The sequence below is a fragment of the Chrysemys picta genome, chromosome 1 (assembly GCF_011386835.1).
Source record: "Chrysemys picta bellii isolate R12L10 chromosome 1, ASM1138683v2, whole genome shotgun sequence".
NCBI lineage: Eukaryota > Metazoa > Chordata > Testudines > Emydidae > Chrysemys > Chrysemys picta.
In genome coordinates this window covers 239,272,158-239,285,362 of record NC_088791.1, presented here as the reverse complement: position 1 = coordinate 239,285,362, position 13,205 = coordinate 239,272,158, and the positions used below count along the sequence as shown (strand labels likewise).

Sequence of the window (13,205 nt, the reverse complement as noted above, 5' to 3'; positions counted from 1 at the left end):
CTGCTGGCGGCGGTGCCTGAAGCAACACACAGCCCCTCCGCCCCCCCTTCCAGCCTCTTCCCAGAGCGGGGCGGGAGCAGGGCAGACAGGCAGGCAGGGAGGGAGCCTGCCCTGCCCCCGGTACGCGCCGGGCCAGGCCCTGCCCCCCGAAGCCCTCCTGCAGCCAAACCCCCTGCCCTGAGCCCCCTGCCGCACCCTACACTCTGACCCCCTGCCATACCCTGCACCCCTCCTGCACCCCGACCCCCTGCCGTACCCTGACCCCTGCCCTGAGCCCCCTGCCACACCCTGCATCCCGACTCCCTGCCCTGAACCCCCTGCCGCACCCCGCACTCCTCTTGCACCCCAATCCACTGCCCTGATCCCCCTGCCGCACCCTGCACCCTGACCCCTTGCTGTACCCCTCACCCCTCCTGCACCCCACACCCCAATTCCCTGCCCTGAGCCCCCACCACACTCCACACCTCTCCTGCACCCCTTGGGGGCAGCGATGGGGTGGGGATTTCGGGGAAGGGGTTGGAATGAGGGCAGGGAAGGGGTGAGAAGAGGCGGGGCAGGGGCGGGGCCTCATGGAAGGGGTGGAGTGGGGGCGGGGCCGAAGGCGGCAGGGGTGGGAGGTGTTAGTAATGCGGCCCTCGGGTCAATGTACTAGTCCTCATGTGGCCCTCATGTTCATTTGAGTTTGAGACCCCTGATCTATATCCTGATATTTACAGAAAGCAAACCAGAGCAGACAATTCAAACAGACAAAGTAACAGTGTTTAAGAAAACTACCTATTTACACTGCATGGTTGAGTTGTGAAGGCTTGTGTCTCAGTGGCATATGGTACCTCACAAGTTTCCAGAATTTAGAGTTGGATGCATGTGGACATTCTTTGTGCTTCTCTTTCCATTTTATGGTACCTTGCTGCTTGATGATGTACCTGAGGGATTCTTGCAAGCCCGCATAGTTCCCAATTGTCTCCATTTCAAGGAGGATCACCTTTATGTTGTTCTGAATGAGGGCACTGTATAAGGCAATCTGATGTTCATAACCAAATTCCTCACACTGAATTAGCTGTGGTGTTAGAATGATTATCAGTCTCCTGCTCTTCTGTATTCTCATTTCTAATGCATTGGCTGCATCTAATAATGTGCAAAAAAAAAAAATCACAAGATTGTGAGATTTCTTTTACAGACTTCTCTCTCCGCTCAATATATATTTTCATTGAAAATAACCTCTGTCTCACTTTAATCTGAATTAGTCTCTCATTATGAACGGAAGCTGAAAAGCATACAATAATCAAGGGTTTTATTTCAAATGTTCTCTTTATTTGAAACCTTCATACACTGAGGATTCTTAACTACTGGTGCCCACTATTTAGAGGGCATTTCTAATTTTGGTGCTTTACATAGTTTTGAAAACCTAAGGTAAAATTCAATGGATAATTGAGAATTATATCAGAGGTTCTCAAACTGATTCTCATGGAGAACTGGCTGGCTATATGCAGTTCTGAACTGCAAAATCAGCTTCTCACATATTTCTTTTCAGGAATGCAGACATATGGTACAGTCAGATTAATAGGATCTCACTCCTTTGCTACTCACTCCTGGGATTCTGGGAATGATACAAGGATGTTGCAGCATTGGATATGTGATCCATATCATACCAGTCATTTCTATACAGAACTCTCCACAATCTATGGGAAATTCTGTTTCAAAACAGATGGAACAATATGATCCAGTTTTATGAAGAAAGAAAAAAAATTGGTAAATGATCCAGTACACACACATAGAGCCATACTTTGCTCCTAATCTGTGTGTGTAATTTCAGTAGAAGTTGTGTACAGAGTTCAAGGACATGGTGTGGGCTTTTGTGAATATTATCAGAATTGGGCTGACAAAATGAACACAGACAAATCCATAGTAGTGCAAGAAGCATGCTGTCTAGTCTACAAACATATGCAAATCCTAAGGAGACATGCAATAGCTGTGTTTTTTATTAACAAAATCACAGCTAAACTACTATAGATCTGAGAGCTGAAATTTCATTTTGGAACATAGGATTTGTCAAACCAGATTTGACCATTGATTCACAAAGTCCAGGATCCTGCTATTATCAGAGATCAATATTTGACATTTCACAGGAAGACAATATTCCCCTATCATCGGCTGGGGTCATCCATGTGTGCCCACAGCTGGCCGAATATGGACCTATTGGTCCAGTCATGACTATACTTCTCTTCAAGTTCTCTTCAATTACTGCACAGAAACCTTTTTTCTGTTAAATAACCCCACTGCTGGTTTACTTATTAACATTAGAGATAACTCAATCCATCATCTTTAAAACAGACCTTTGTCATCTCCTACTTCTCCACACCTACTTCTTCAGCCACTCAATTACCTTTTCTGGGATGCAGTCCTCAGTTTCCTTCCCAACAGTCAACTGGAAATAATGTTCTCCAATCACAGGAGAGGTGTACTCTTCTCCCCCCCGCTCCACATTTGAATCTCTGCCCTCTCTGGGCCTACCTTCTTTCCTGAAGGGTTTTCAAACAGCTCCCCACTGTTCTTTTTCAGGCCCCTTCTTAGAGTTCATCTTTCCATACAGCCTTTTAAAAGGGGCCAGACACCCTGTGGCACTTCCTATGCATTTGACCAATTATGCAACAGTATACTGTACTTGGATAAATAATTTCTTCTCCATACCTACAGAAAATGCCTTATAGAGTGCGATTTTATTGCCCTTATTTTATCAATCATATCTGTCTAAGATTACCAGCCAACAATTATCCAATCCTTGTTTTAAATCTAGTCATGTCATTTGACTTTTCCTATGCAACTGTATTTCAGTGATAGAGAGTGCCAATGATGAAGGGACTGAAATCAACTGGAGTCTTACCTCAAAGTTTTCCAAAGACTTGTGCTTACATCAGTCCTTTATTACATGGCCAATGAGTGTTTGATTAGTGCTTTATAGCCAGATCCTGCTACCCTACTCATGCAAGTTATCCCTCAGGAAACATCAGTGTGCATACAATTATGAGAAAGAGCAGCAGGATTGAATCCTAAACTGTTAGTCTGTGATTTTTCCCTTTTCGGTTTCTTGTAAAGCTGCTCACATTGGATTTAGCTGTGGCTTTGCCACAAGTCCTGAGTCTGCTTGTGAGGCACTGTCCTGTGAACCAGATTGTGCCTTTGGGTATGTCTACACTAGAGCTGGTGGTATAATTTCTGGTTTGGCTGACAAACCCGCACAAGCTGTAATTGAGCTAGAGTGCTAAAAATAGAAGTGTAGCTGCTCTGGCATGAGCACCAGGAGAGGTTAGCCAACACAAGTACAATCCCATCCGAGACCCCCGGTATGCACTCTAGGCAGCTCATCCTGCCACCTGTGCAGCCATGGCTACACTGTTATTTTTAGCACGTTAGCTCAATCAGAACTAGTGTGAGTGTGTCTGCCCAAACTGGAATTATACCTCTAGCTCCAATGTAGACACACCTAAAAGAGTCAAAATCTAGTTCATGGTTCCCCGTTTCTTCAGAAAGGTGGTAAATAATTTGTGCCTCTAATCTGCAGATTACTGTCCCTGGCACACCAGCCAGCAAAAGCTACATCCTGTGGCTCTGCCCATGTGCTCCTCACCCACCTGTGCAGAGGGAGAGTAGCAGCTCCACAGAGGCTACTCTCACACACTGCTGCCCACAATGAGAGTAACCTGCACAAGAGCATAAAGAGACTCCTTACTCCCCAGTGTGGGCTAATAGCTAGGATCACAAACCGCCCCCAAACCACAAGTCGTTCACCGCAAAATGGCTTTTGATCCTTACCTTCCCCAGGCAACATGTCTCGCCCATAAATACACAGTTTATATCCGTGTTTATTTTCTAGAACATCTGGCAAAATCTGGTGAACAAAATATTCCACAAAATTAGCTTCATTAGTGCGATTTTTGGGATAGATAACATATGCATCGTATATCTTCCCATCTGCAAGTTGAAACAAGGGGAAAGCACATTGCTGTTAGTGTGGATGAAAAGTAGTTATTTCAAGAGTTAGAAAAGAAAAAATAATCCTTTGAAATAGATTTAATTAGACCTTTCTGTTAAGCAGAAGCTTGTAAATCAATTTATGGATATTTGTAAACTAAAAAAAATGTGCAGCAATATCGTTGGTGTTTTACCATTATGGATGTCATGATTTAGGCCCTGGTCCTGCAAACATTGATGCACGTGTGGAAATTTACAGCGCAAAAGACTGTCTCCCTAAATTCAACAATCCAGACTAGTCATATAATAAGAATTAAACAAACCAACACATGTCAGCATGAATCCAATATAATTTTCAGCATTTGTTCCTTTGGTGGCATCATAAGCCAGTAACATCCTTTGACATGCTGGGACCAGACAGTACATTTGAAGTCTTTCTGCTTGTGGAAATTACCCCTCACTCCCATGATACCTCATGTATCTGTGTGAAGGTCCTGTTCACGCAAGATATGGTGTCGCAATCACAGCCAAGGCCTACTTCAAATTCTCCATTGTCTCTGTTATGCCAAGGGTGACCAGATGTCCTGATTTTATAGGGACAGTCACGATTTTTGGGTCTTTTTCTTAGATGGGATCCTATTACCCCCCACCCCCTGTCCCGATTTTTCACACTTGCTGTCTGGTCACCCTATGCCCTTCATCTCCTTCAAACATCTCTCCCTTCATCTCCTTCTCCCCTCTAATCTTAGTCATGTTTGGCTTGTTGCCATCTCCTCAATCTGACATCTACTTCCTCTCCTGGACTGGTCTTTCCTCCTTTGACTTCCTCCTAAACAGGGACTCTGTTTCCTCCATTTTCTTTTTTCCATTTTTAAGTCTCCCACCTGTATTTAACTGTAAATGTACTTAATGAACTCTGTATGGTGCTTTGGGATATAAAGGAAGGTGTCATGCAAAAGAAAAGTGAATTGCCTTAAGTAAAATAAAATTAGATAGAAAAGAAGGTGCATGAAATAAATGAAGACTTGCCAGAATTAACTCAGTGCATATTAACAGGTTGGTTTTACACAAATTTTCATTATGTTTTGCCATAGAGCAGCAATGACTATATCCTGAAGTTCTTCACTTACATTACCTGTTAAATAAAAAGTGCCTTCTCAAAGGAACCTTTTAAAAAACAGTTACCTGTCTATTATTTATGTATATATTTTTGCTTTGATTTATAAAAGCTGTTCTTCTATTAACAGGTGCTCATTGTATGCTCTAGGCACACTTACAACAATTAATATTGATAGCCTTATTTATCATATTTGCACTGTCCCTCTAGAGTATTAAACAAGGATTTTCTTTGGGTTGAAATGCTTTTTCTCATACTATACTAATAGTACTTACACAGAGCCCATGAGAACAAAGGGCTTTACACAGGGACTGCAGATGGTTAGGGAGCCTATCTAAATCTAACTGACCTCGAGGTTAGTATTTGTACATCAAAATACACCCCCCCATACTAAATTTAGGAAACAGACTTCATATTTTATAAAGGGCCTGATTCTCTACTGCCTTGCCAATTAGATGGCCTTTCACACTTGTGCAAAGTAAGCATGCAACACTGTGAGATCAGAATGTTACCACTTTACCCTTATGTTGCCTGGGTATAAATGACTTCACACAAGTAATGGAGTGGAGAATCAGGCCCAAAGTACATGGGATGCAATAAACAGTTATGCAATTAAGCTATTTCAGAGCAATTTACCTCTTCCGCTTCCCCCATCCCCCTTATCTTTTGCATAATTCTTACTCACCATCCTGGGTTTTGTAGGGTTTAAATATCCGCTGACACAGCAGGACAATATCAATTCGGAAAAACTGGTAAAGTATGAGCAAGAGGGCTATTATACTTAACAAAACAAGAATCCCTATTGTTGTGTAGGTGCTGTGATTATCTCCTGCCAAGAAAAGAAAAAAGACAGTATTATTAAAGATGCTAGTAGCTGGGCCCTGTCCTCTGCCTCTCACACAGACCCTGGATAGGATGTTAAGGAGTAAAGGGATTAAAAGAACCTCCCCCAGTGAGTGGTATCTGATGCATCCAGAAGACCCCACCTTCAGCTCCATTCCTGGAGGTTATGTCAGGGACTGTGTGGTGGGAGTGTTATAGTCACTGCATTGAGGGGGCTCCCCGCACTGGCCTGCCTCCCATATGCCATTTCAGGGCTGGGTGAGGTTTATAAGCTTTTATCTCCAAGGTATAAAGCAGCTACCACACTAAGAAGGCCCCCAACATTTGCCCTTTCCCATCAGAGGTGAGATCGGGGGTGGGGTGATTGTAGCTGCTTTGCAGAGAGGACCTCACCATCAGCCGCATCCCCGCTCAGGTGACATCAGGGGACATGGGGTGGGGAGTGTGGGATGAGGAGACAGCAGCTGTGCTAAGAGAGATCCTGCCTTAGATTAATGTATTTTTTGCTATATCTCCCCTCAATACAAGCAGAATAACAATGCTGAGCTGCATCTAGCCGGGGTTCTCAAACTTCATTGCACCGCGACCCCCTTCTGACAACAAAAATTACTACACAACCCTGGAGGGGGACTGAAGCCTGAGCCTGCCCGAGCCTCACCGTCCTAGATGCGGAGGGGAACAACGCCAAAGCCCAAGGGCTTCAGCCCCAGGCAAGGGGCCTGTAATCTGAGCCCCACAGGACTGAAGCCCTTGGGTTTGGCTTCAGCCGCGGGCCCCAGCAAGTCTAACGCCAGCCCTGGTGACCCCATTTAAAAGGAATAGGGTTGCCAACCCTCCAGGATTGTCCTGGAGTCTCCAGGAATTAAAGATTAATCTTTAGTTAAAGATAATGTCATGTGATGAAACCTCCAGTAATTCATCCAACCAAAGTTAGCAACCCTAAAAAGCGGTCACAATCCAGTGTGGGGTCCCGACCCACAGTTTGAGAACCACTGATCTATACACTCCATGCATCTGAAGAAGTGAGGTTTTTTTACCCACAAAAGCTTATGCCCAAATAAATCTGTTACTTTAAATTCTATAAACAAAAACTATTTTCTTGCTTTCTCTTTCATGAGCCTATGCTCTTGTGTTACATTTGAAGCTATAGACAAGGCAAATTTAAGTAGAACATCTTAGCCTTCTCCAAGGACATTGAGCTATAACTTAGGCCTTGGCTACACTTACCAGCTAGTTCGACGGCTGGAAATCGAAGTTCTGGGTTCGACTTATTGCGTCTAGTCTGGACGCGATAAGTCGAACCCGGAAGTGCTTGCCGTCGACTGCGGTACTCCAGCTCGGCGAGAGGAGTACCGCGGAGTCGACGGGGGAGCCTGCCTGCCCAGTGTGGACCAAGGTAAGTTCGAACTAAGGTACTTCGACTTCAGCTACGTTATTCACGTAGCTGAAGTTGCGTACCTTAGTTCGAATTAGGGGGGTAGTGTAGACCAAGCCTTAGGATCAAAGGCTTTCCAATCTTAGGCAGCATTCTGATTGCACTGAAAAAGGAGTGCTAGCTCAGTAAAGATTGAAGATTTGGCCCTTGGTATACAAGTTTCCAGCACAGATATATTTCTGCCAAAATAATAATAATAAAACAGACAGAAATTGTTAAACCACCTTCTGGTTCCAAATATTTAAAATAGTTTCCAATGCGATTTATGATCCACCATTTTTCATTATAACAAACATTCACTGGCTAATTTATATCACTGTCAAGTTTTGTTTGTACTTAAATCTAATACCATCCTCATGTAGCAAATTGACCATGTTGTATCTAGCCAGTACTAAGTACCTGATTCTTCAAGAAATTTTGCACAGAGAGAGCACCACAGCAGTCAGTGGGGCTCCATGTGGGCACAGGGATCCATCCACCTTGCGCCATTTGGAGGACTGAGGCTTAGGGATTCACTTTCACCCCACCAGTCTAATGTACATTTTAAAAAATGATGGAAGAAACACTGTCATTTCCCAGGGCACAGTTACAGTTATAGTGAGTTTTGGGGGAGCAAATCTAGCCCCCCGCTTCATGTAGCAGAATTGGCTGTACCTCATCTGCATGTCATGGAGCCCTGGCTCTATGGCAGTGCAAATACAGGAGCCTTATAAAGAGCTGTTGACATCTGTATTTGTGCTGGATACACAAGGATTGTTAAAAAGGTCATAAACTTCCTGTGTTTATGAAGTATATGTATCAGACAGAAATCTCCACATTGGGCTTCCTGGAACTATGGGTTCAATTCTCAACAGGGCTGATTCAGCCTCTTGTCCTTGTGGGAGAGAGAAACTGAGTTACGTGCAATTTCTGGGCAGGGTACTTGTGAAGACCTTGTACAAGACGATTTAGGTGTTTCTCGTTACTGAATTATTACTTTACTTCATCCTGCTAAAAACAGCACATTAATAGGTTTTTGTTGTTGTTGGGCTTTTTTAAGTAACAGCTAAAAGCTGTGGGAACATGGCATTGCTGTCTCTTTACAAAACAACACTAGGAGACAGGAGGTGATAAGAAGACAGATCAGGGGACTGGAGAGGGACAGCATAATGGAAACCAGCCAGAAGATATTTTATAACAGCTTTTGCCTCAAAATTAGAAAGAGATCCAAGTAGCAAAGTTTGGATCCATGTCTGCAATTCACTTCCAAATCTATCTTCCAGAGATAAACCTGAGTGCCAGATTCAGTCCTGAACTTTCCCAAGAATTTGAGAAAAAATGAAGCTGGTGTTCTGGAAGTAGGCCCACTTCCACTCAGCATGATTTTGGTGTCTACAGAAGTAAATATTTTCTATAGCAGAGAGTGCACGGAGGAAAAGATTTTTTTTCCACATTATGAGCCTGTCTGTGAATGAGGATAAGAAGACACCAGATCAAGATGAAGGGAGAAATGGAAGATATCACTGAGGGCTGTCTATGATGGTAAAGCCAGAAATGTCCTGGGTGGAACATCTCAGAATGGGCGTGAGGGACAGAGATGCCAGAGGCAACCAGTCTGTGAAGAGACAGGGCAGAATTAAGAGGTATTCAGGCACCCAATCTGCAAACAGGAAGAGATACTGAGATTGGCCTAACTGTGGAAGAGGAGCAGGAAAAGGGGATTAAGAGATGTGAGGAATAACCTGCCATTGTAGGTGCTCAGAGACCAACACTCCATAAACAGACATATAGACCAGATAAAACATGTCTGTGAATTGACCTCAGAGGACATCAGAGATGGCTTGTCTGGGAATGGGGAGAACATAAGAACGGCCACACTGGGTCAGATCAATCGTCTAGCCCAGTATCCCGTCTTCCGACAGTGGCCAATGCCAGATGCTTCAAAGGGAATGAACAGAACTTTGCAATCACTGAGTGATCCAACCCCTGTCATCCACTCCCAGCTTCTGACAGTCAGATACTGCCAGAGGGAATCCTGAGGATGTGGTGATTGCCCTCTCTGGGACAAAGGAGAGGAAGATAGGAGCATCTGGAGGCAGTGGAGCAGTCTGTTGTTCCTGTGAAAAGGGGTCAGGAGACATCAGGAACGTCTTTTTCATGACCTGGGAGAGGAGGAATCAGAAGATATCAGGGACAAACCGTGAATGTGGAGTATGGGATGAGACTTGGTGTTTGTAGTAGAAGTGTTTGGGCCTGTTGATTCATGAGAAAGGAGTCTGGTGTTTGTGGGGTAAAGGAAGTAGGAGAGAGTGGGATGGAGGAAGGGAGCAATATTCATGTGGGAGAAAGAACAGTGTGAATGGGGTGGATTAGAGATAGTGATGGAAGGGGAAGGCTAGCTTGGGAGGAAGAGTCACTTAGAGGAGTAGTAGTGGTAGAAGATACAGTGTACGCTGGACGAGCCATACCACATAAGTAGAGGCAGATGGTGGTGAAGGCAGGGGGAGGAGGGTAGAGGAGTAGGAGTCAGAGAGGTGGTTGAAGGGACTCGAGATTCCCAGGAGCTCCTCGTTAAAATTCTGGTACTAAAGTGGAAGGACGGTATGGGCAATTTCCCTGCCACTGAAAGAGTTCACCCCCTTCTGGATACTTCCAAATCATCCCAGACAGAGCTGACTGCATGGTTTTATGTCTGTAGTGTTGTTGTAGCTGTGTTGGTCCCAGGATATTAGAGACAAGGTGGGTGGGGTAATATGTTTTACTGGACCAACTTCTGTGTAAGTTCAAAAGATTGTCTCTCGCACCAACAGAAGTTGGTCACCTTGTCTCTCTTACATGATTGTATGGTATTTGTAATACTATTATGTATAGCAGCAGCAGTATGCAAGGATCTTTGGTGACATAAGAGGTGTCTGAAAAGCTGATTTATTGCTTTTGAAGGCACTGGTTTGCACCATGCCACAGGCATTAAACAAACTAAAAAAGAAAAATCTTTGGGACAGACACCCCAGACCCTCCTACAAATTTTCACATACACTTCAAATCTACATACATTGTGTATATTCCAAGGGAAGGAAATGCAAACATTTCCACTGAAATGAACTTAATCTAAGCATAAAGAAGAACAGGAGTACTTGTGGAAGTGGGCTGTAGTCCACGAAAGCTTATGCTCTAATAAATTTGTTAGTCTCTAAGGTGCCACAAGTACTCCTGTTCTTCTTTTTGCGGATACAGACTAACACGGCTGTTACTCTGAAACTTATTCTAGGCATGTTTGCCAAGAGGTGTCAGCTCCTTTCTTGGCAGTGATAATGAGAAAGCACTTCTGTTTTACCTGGGGGGCGGGGGGCAGCTGGAAGAATAGATTTCCCAATCCCTCCCCACTCCTGTTTGTGAGCACAACCCTAATCCCTTTGTCACCCTTCCACTTGCTAATACAAATTAAGGGGGACATTGTATTTAAGGATAGTCTTGTAGTTAAGGCAATTGACTGGGACCCAGGAGATCTGGGCTCAGTTTCAGCTCTGCCACAGACTTCCTGTGTGACTTTGGGCAAGTCACTTAATCCCTCTATACCTCAGTTCTCTTTTTGTAAAATAGCACTTCTTTCCATCTTGTTCTCTGAGGCAGGGACTGTTTCTATGTGTTTGTACAGTGCCTAGCACAATGAGGCTCTAATTCTCCACAGAGTCTCTCAGCACTCCAGTGATACAAATAATAATTATGAAAATGTTGGCAGCACATCACCGGCAGAAGGGGACTGTGCGGATGGGTGGGAAGAGCCACTAACAATGGGGTAGCAGAGGGCACTGGGAGGCCTGTGCAGTGTTGTGGACAGTGGAAGAAAATGGTGAAGGAGGATGATATTGGATTTGTTTAAAAGTCTGCTTGTTTCAGGAAAAAACAACAAGGGAGACATTTTACATGACTTTTATTGCAAGGTTATAATTCATCTGGTATAAGAAATCCCTACTGTATCAATGATTAGATTTAAATGCCAGCTACTGTCATTTCACCATAAATATTGTTGAGCAATATTAGGAAGGGGGGGGCAGCTACAGCAGAGGATAAGCACTCCTGGAGATGGTACCAGCAGTCAAGAATGACAGAAGTAGGGATCTTGGCAATAGCAGCAATAGACAAAGGGGGACAGACATCACACACACTGGCAGCAGCAAAGTGGGCACATTCAAGAGCCTTTCATGAACTATTATTGATGACCTATGGATAAAAACAAAATAGGATTTGTCTACAGCAAGGACCAGATACTTAATGATTACATTGCCCAGAATTCAGAGAGACAAAAATTGTTCTTACACTGAAAGTCAGATACACAGCTAGTCATTGTTTCCTTCATCCAGCTGTATATGAACCACAACAAGAGACATATATTACCATACCTATGGTTAGCAACATTACTGCAGGGGCTGCCCCACTGGCTTTACTTTCCTTTGATTGAAGGTACACACCCACAAGAGGTCAATCCAGTTCATAGCTTAGGAGTGAATTCCTCATTGGCACTAAGCTCACACACAGCAGTATCTCCGAGTAACACTTCCTACCATCTCTGGATGGCTAGGAGATTCCATCCCATCCTGATGGAAGATGGCCTTGCCTCAGTTTCATCACCGTATGTCTTGGCTTCATCACCGTATGTCTTGGACTACCGCAATGCAATATATCTGAGCATGAAGCCATCAGCCCTTTGGAAACGCCAGTGACACTGAAGTACATCTCCTAAGCAACATGGGATATTTGGGCATATCAAACCTGCTTCCCATAGATTATCAAGTCAAGGCCAAGGTCCGATCTCCAAGGCACTCAATGACCTGCGCTTAGCATATCTAAGGGTGTGTCTACACTGCACTCTTCTTCTGGTGGGGTGTAGTGTACATACACGCATAGTCCCCAGAGCACAGGTATAAATAGCAGTGTAGATGGTGAGGCACAGCTTAGGTGAATAAAGACAGACCTGAAGGGTGTGGTTACGTACCTGAATGCATACTCTACACAGCTCTCTACTTATTCAACCCATGTCTCCCCAGCTACACTGCTATTTTTAGCTGTGTAGTGCCCACTGCCTCCCCACTTCTGGAGCCTTTCTCCAACCCAGGAAAATTCTCCAGCAGTGGGTATGGAGTCCAGCAGTGGGGAAAGGCTCCAGCAGTTCCATGCCATGAGGAAAGACTCCAGGCAGCAGGAAAAGTCTCTGACATTCAGGGCCGGCTCCAGGCACCAGCCGACCAAGCACGTGCTTGGGGCAGCACCTTGGGCCGGGGCAGCGCTCAGGTTTTTATTAATTTATTTATTGGGCGGGGGCTGGCGCGGCGCGGCGCTGAGGGGTGGGGGCTGGCGCTCGGAGGAGGGGCGGGGGCTGGCGCGGTGCGGTGCTGGGGGGTGGGGGCTGGCACTCGGGGGAGGGGCGGGGGTTGGCGCGGCGCGGCGCTGGGGGGGCGGGGGCTGGCGCTCGGAGGAGGGGTGGGGGTTGGCGCGGTGCTGGGGGGGCGGAGGCTGGCGCTCGGAGGAGGGGCGGGGGTTGGCGCGGTGCTGGGGGGGCGGGGGCTGGCGCTCGGAGGAGGGGCGTGGCTTGGCGCGGCGTGGCGCTGGGGGGGCGGGGGCTGGCGCTCGGAGGAGGGGCGGGGGTTGGCGCGGCGCTGGGGGGGCGGGGGCTGGCAGGGCGCTGGGGGGGGCGGGGGCTGGCGCTCGGAGGAGGGGCGGGGGTTGGCGTGGCACAGCACTGTGGGGGCGGGGGCTGGCACTCAGAGGAGGGGCGGGGGCTGGCGCGGCGCCGGGGGGGCTGGCGCTTGAAGGAGGGGCGGGGGGTTGGCGCAGCGTGTCGCTGGGGGGGGCGGGGGCTGGCGC

At 46.1% G+C, this 13,205-nt stretch overlaps 1 protein-coding gene across 3 annotated transcripts in view; it reads right to left on the bottom strand.

The window, feature by feature from the left end:
• Positions 1-337: 337 nt before the first annotated feature.
• Positions 338-13,205, bottom strand: part of IL1RL1 (interleukin 1 receptor like 1) — a 33,430-nt gene continuing 20,562 nt past the window's right edge. Inside the window, exons 9-11 of one of the 3 annotated variants that reach the window (XM_008166984.4) lie at positions 5,772-5,915; positions 3,811-3,969; positions 338-1,125 (exon numbers count right to left, since the gene is read on the bottom strand). In XM_008166984.4, the coding sequence (XP_008165206.2) occupies positions 779-1,125; positions 3,811-3,969; positions 5,772-5,915 (650 nt within the window). In that variant the 3' untranslated portion in view covers positions 338-778. The remainder of the gene's footprint in view (positions 1,126-3,810; positions 3,970-5,771; positions 5,916-13,205) is intronic. The other 2 variants (XM_065580906.1, XM_008166978.4) reach the window with 2 other exon arrangements.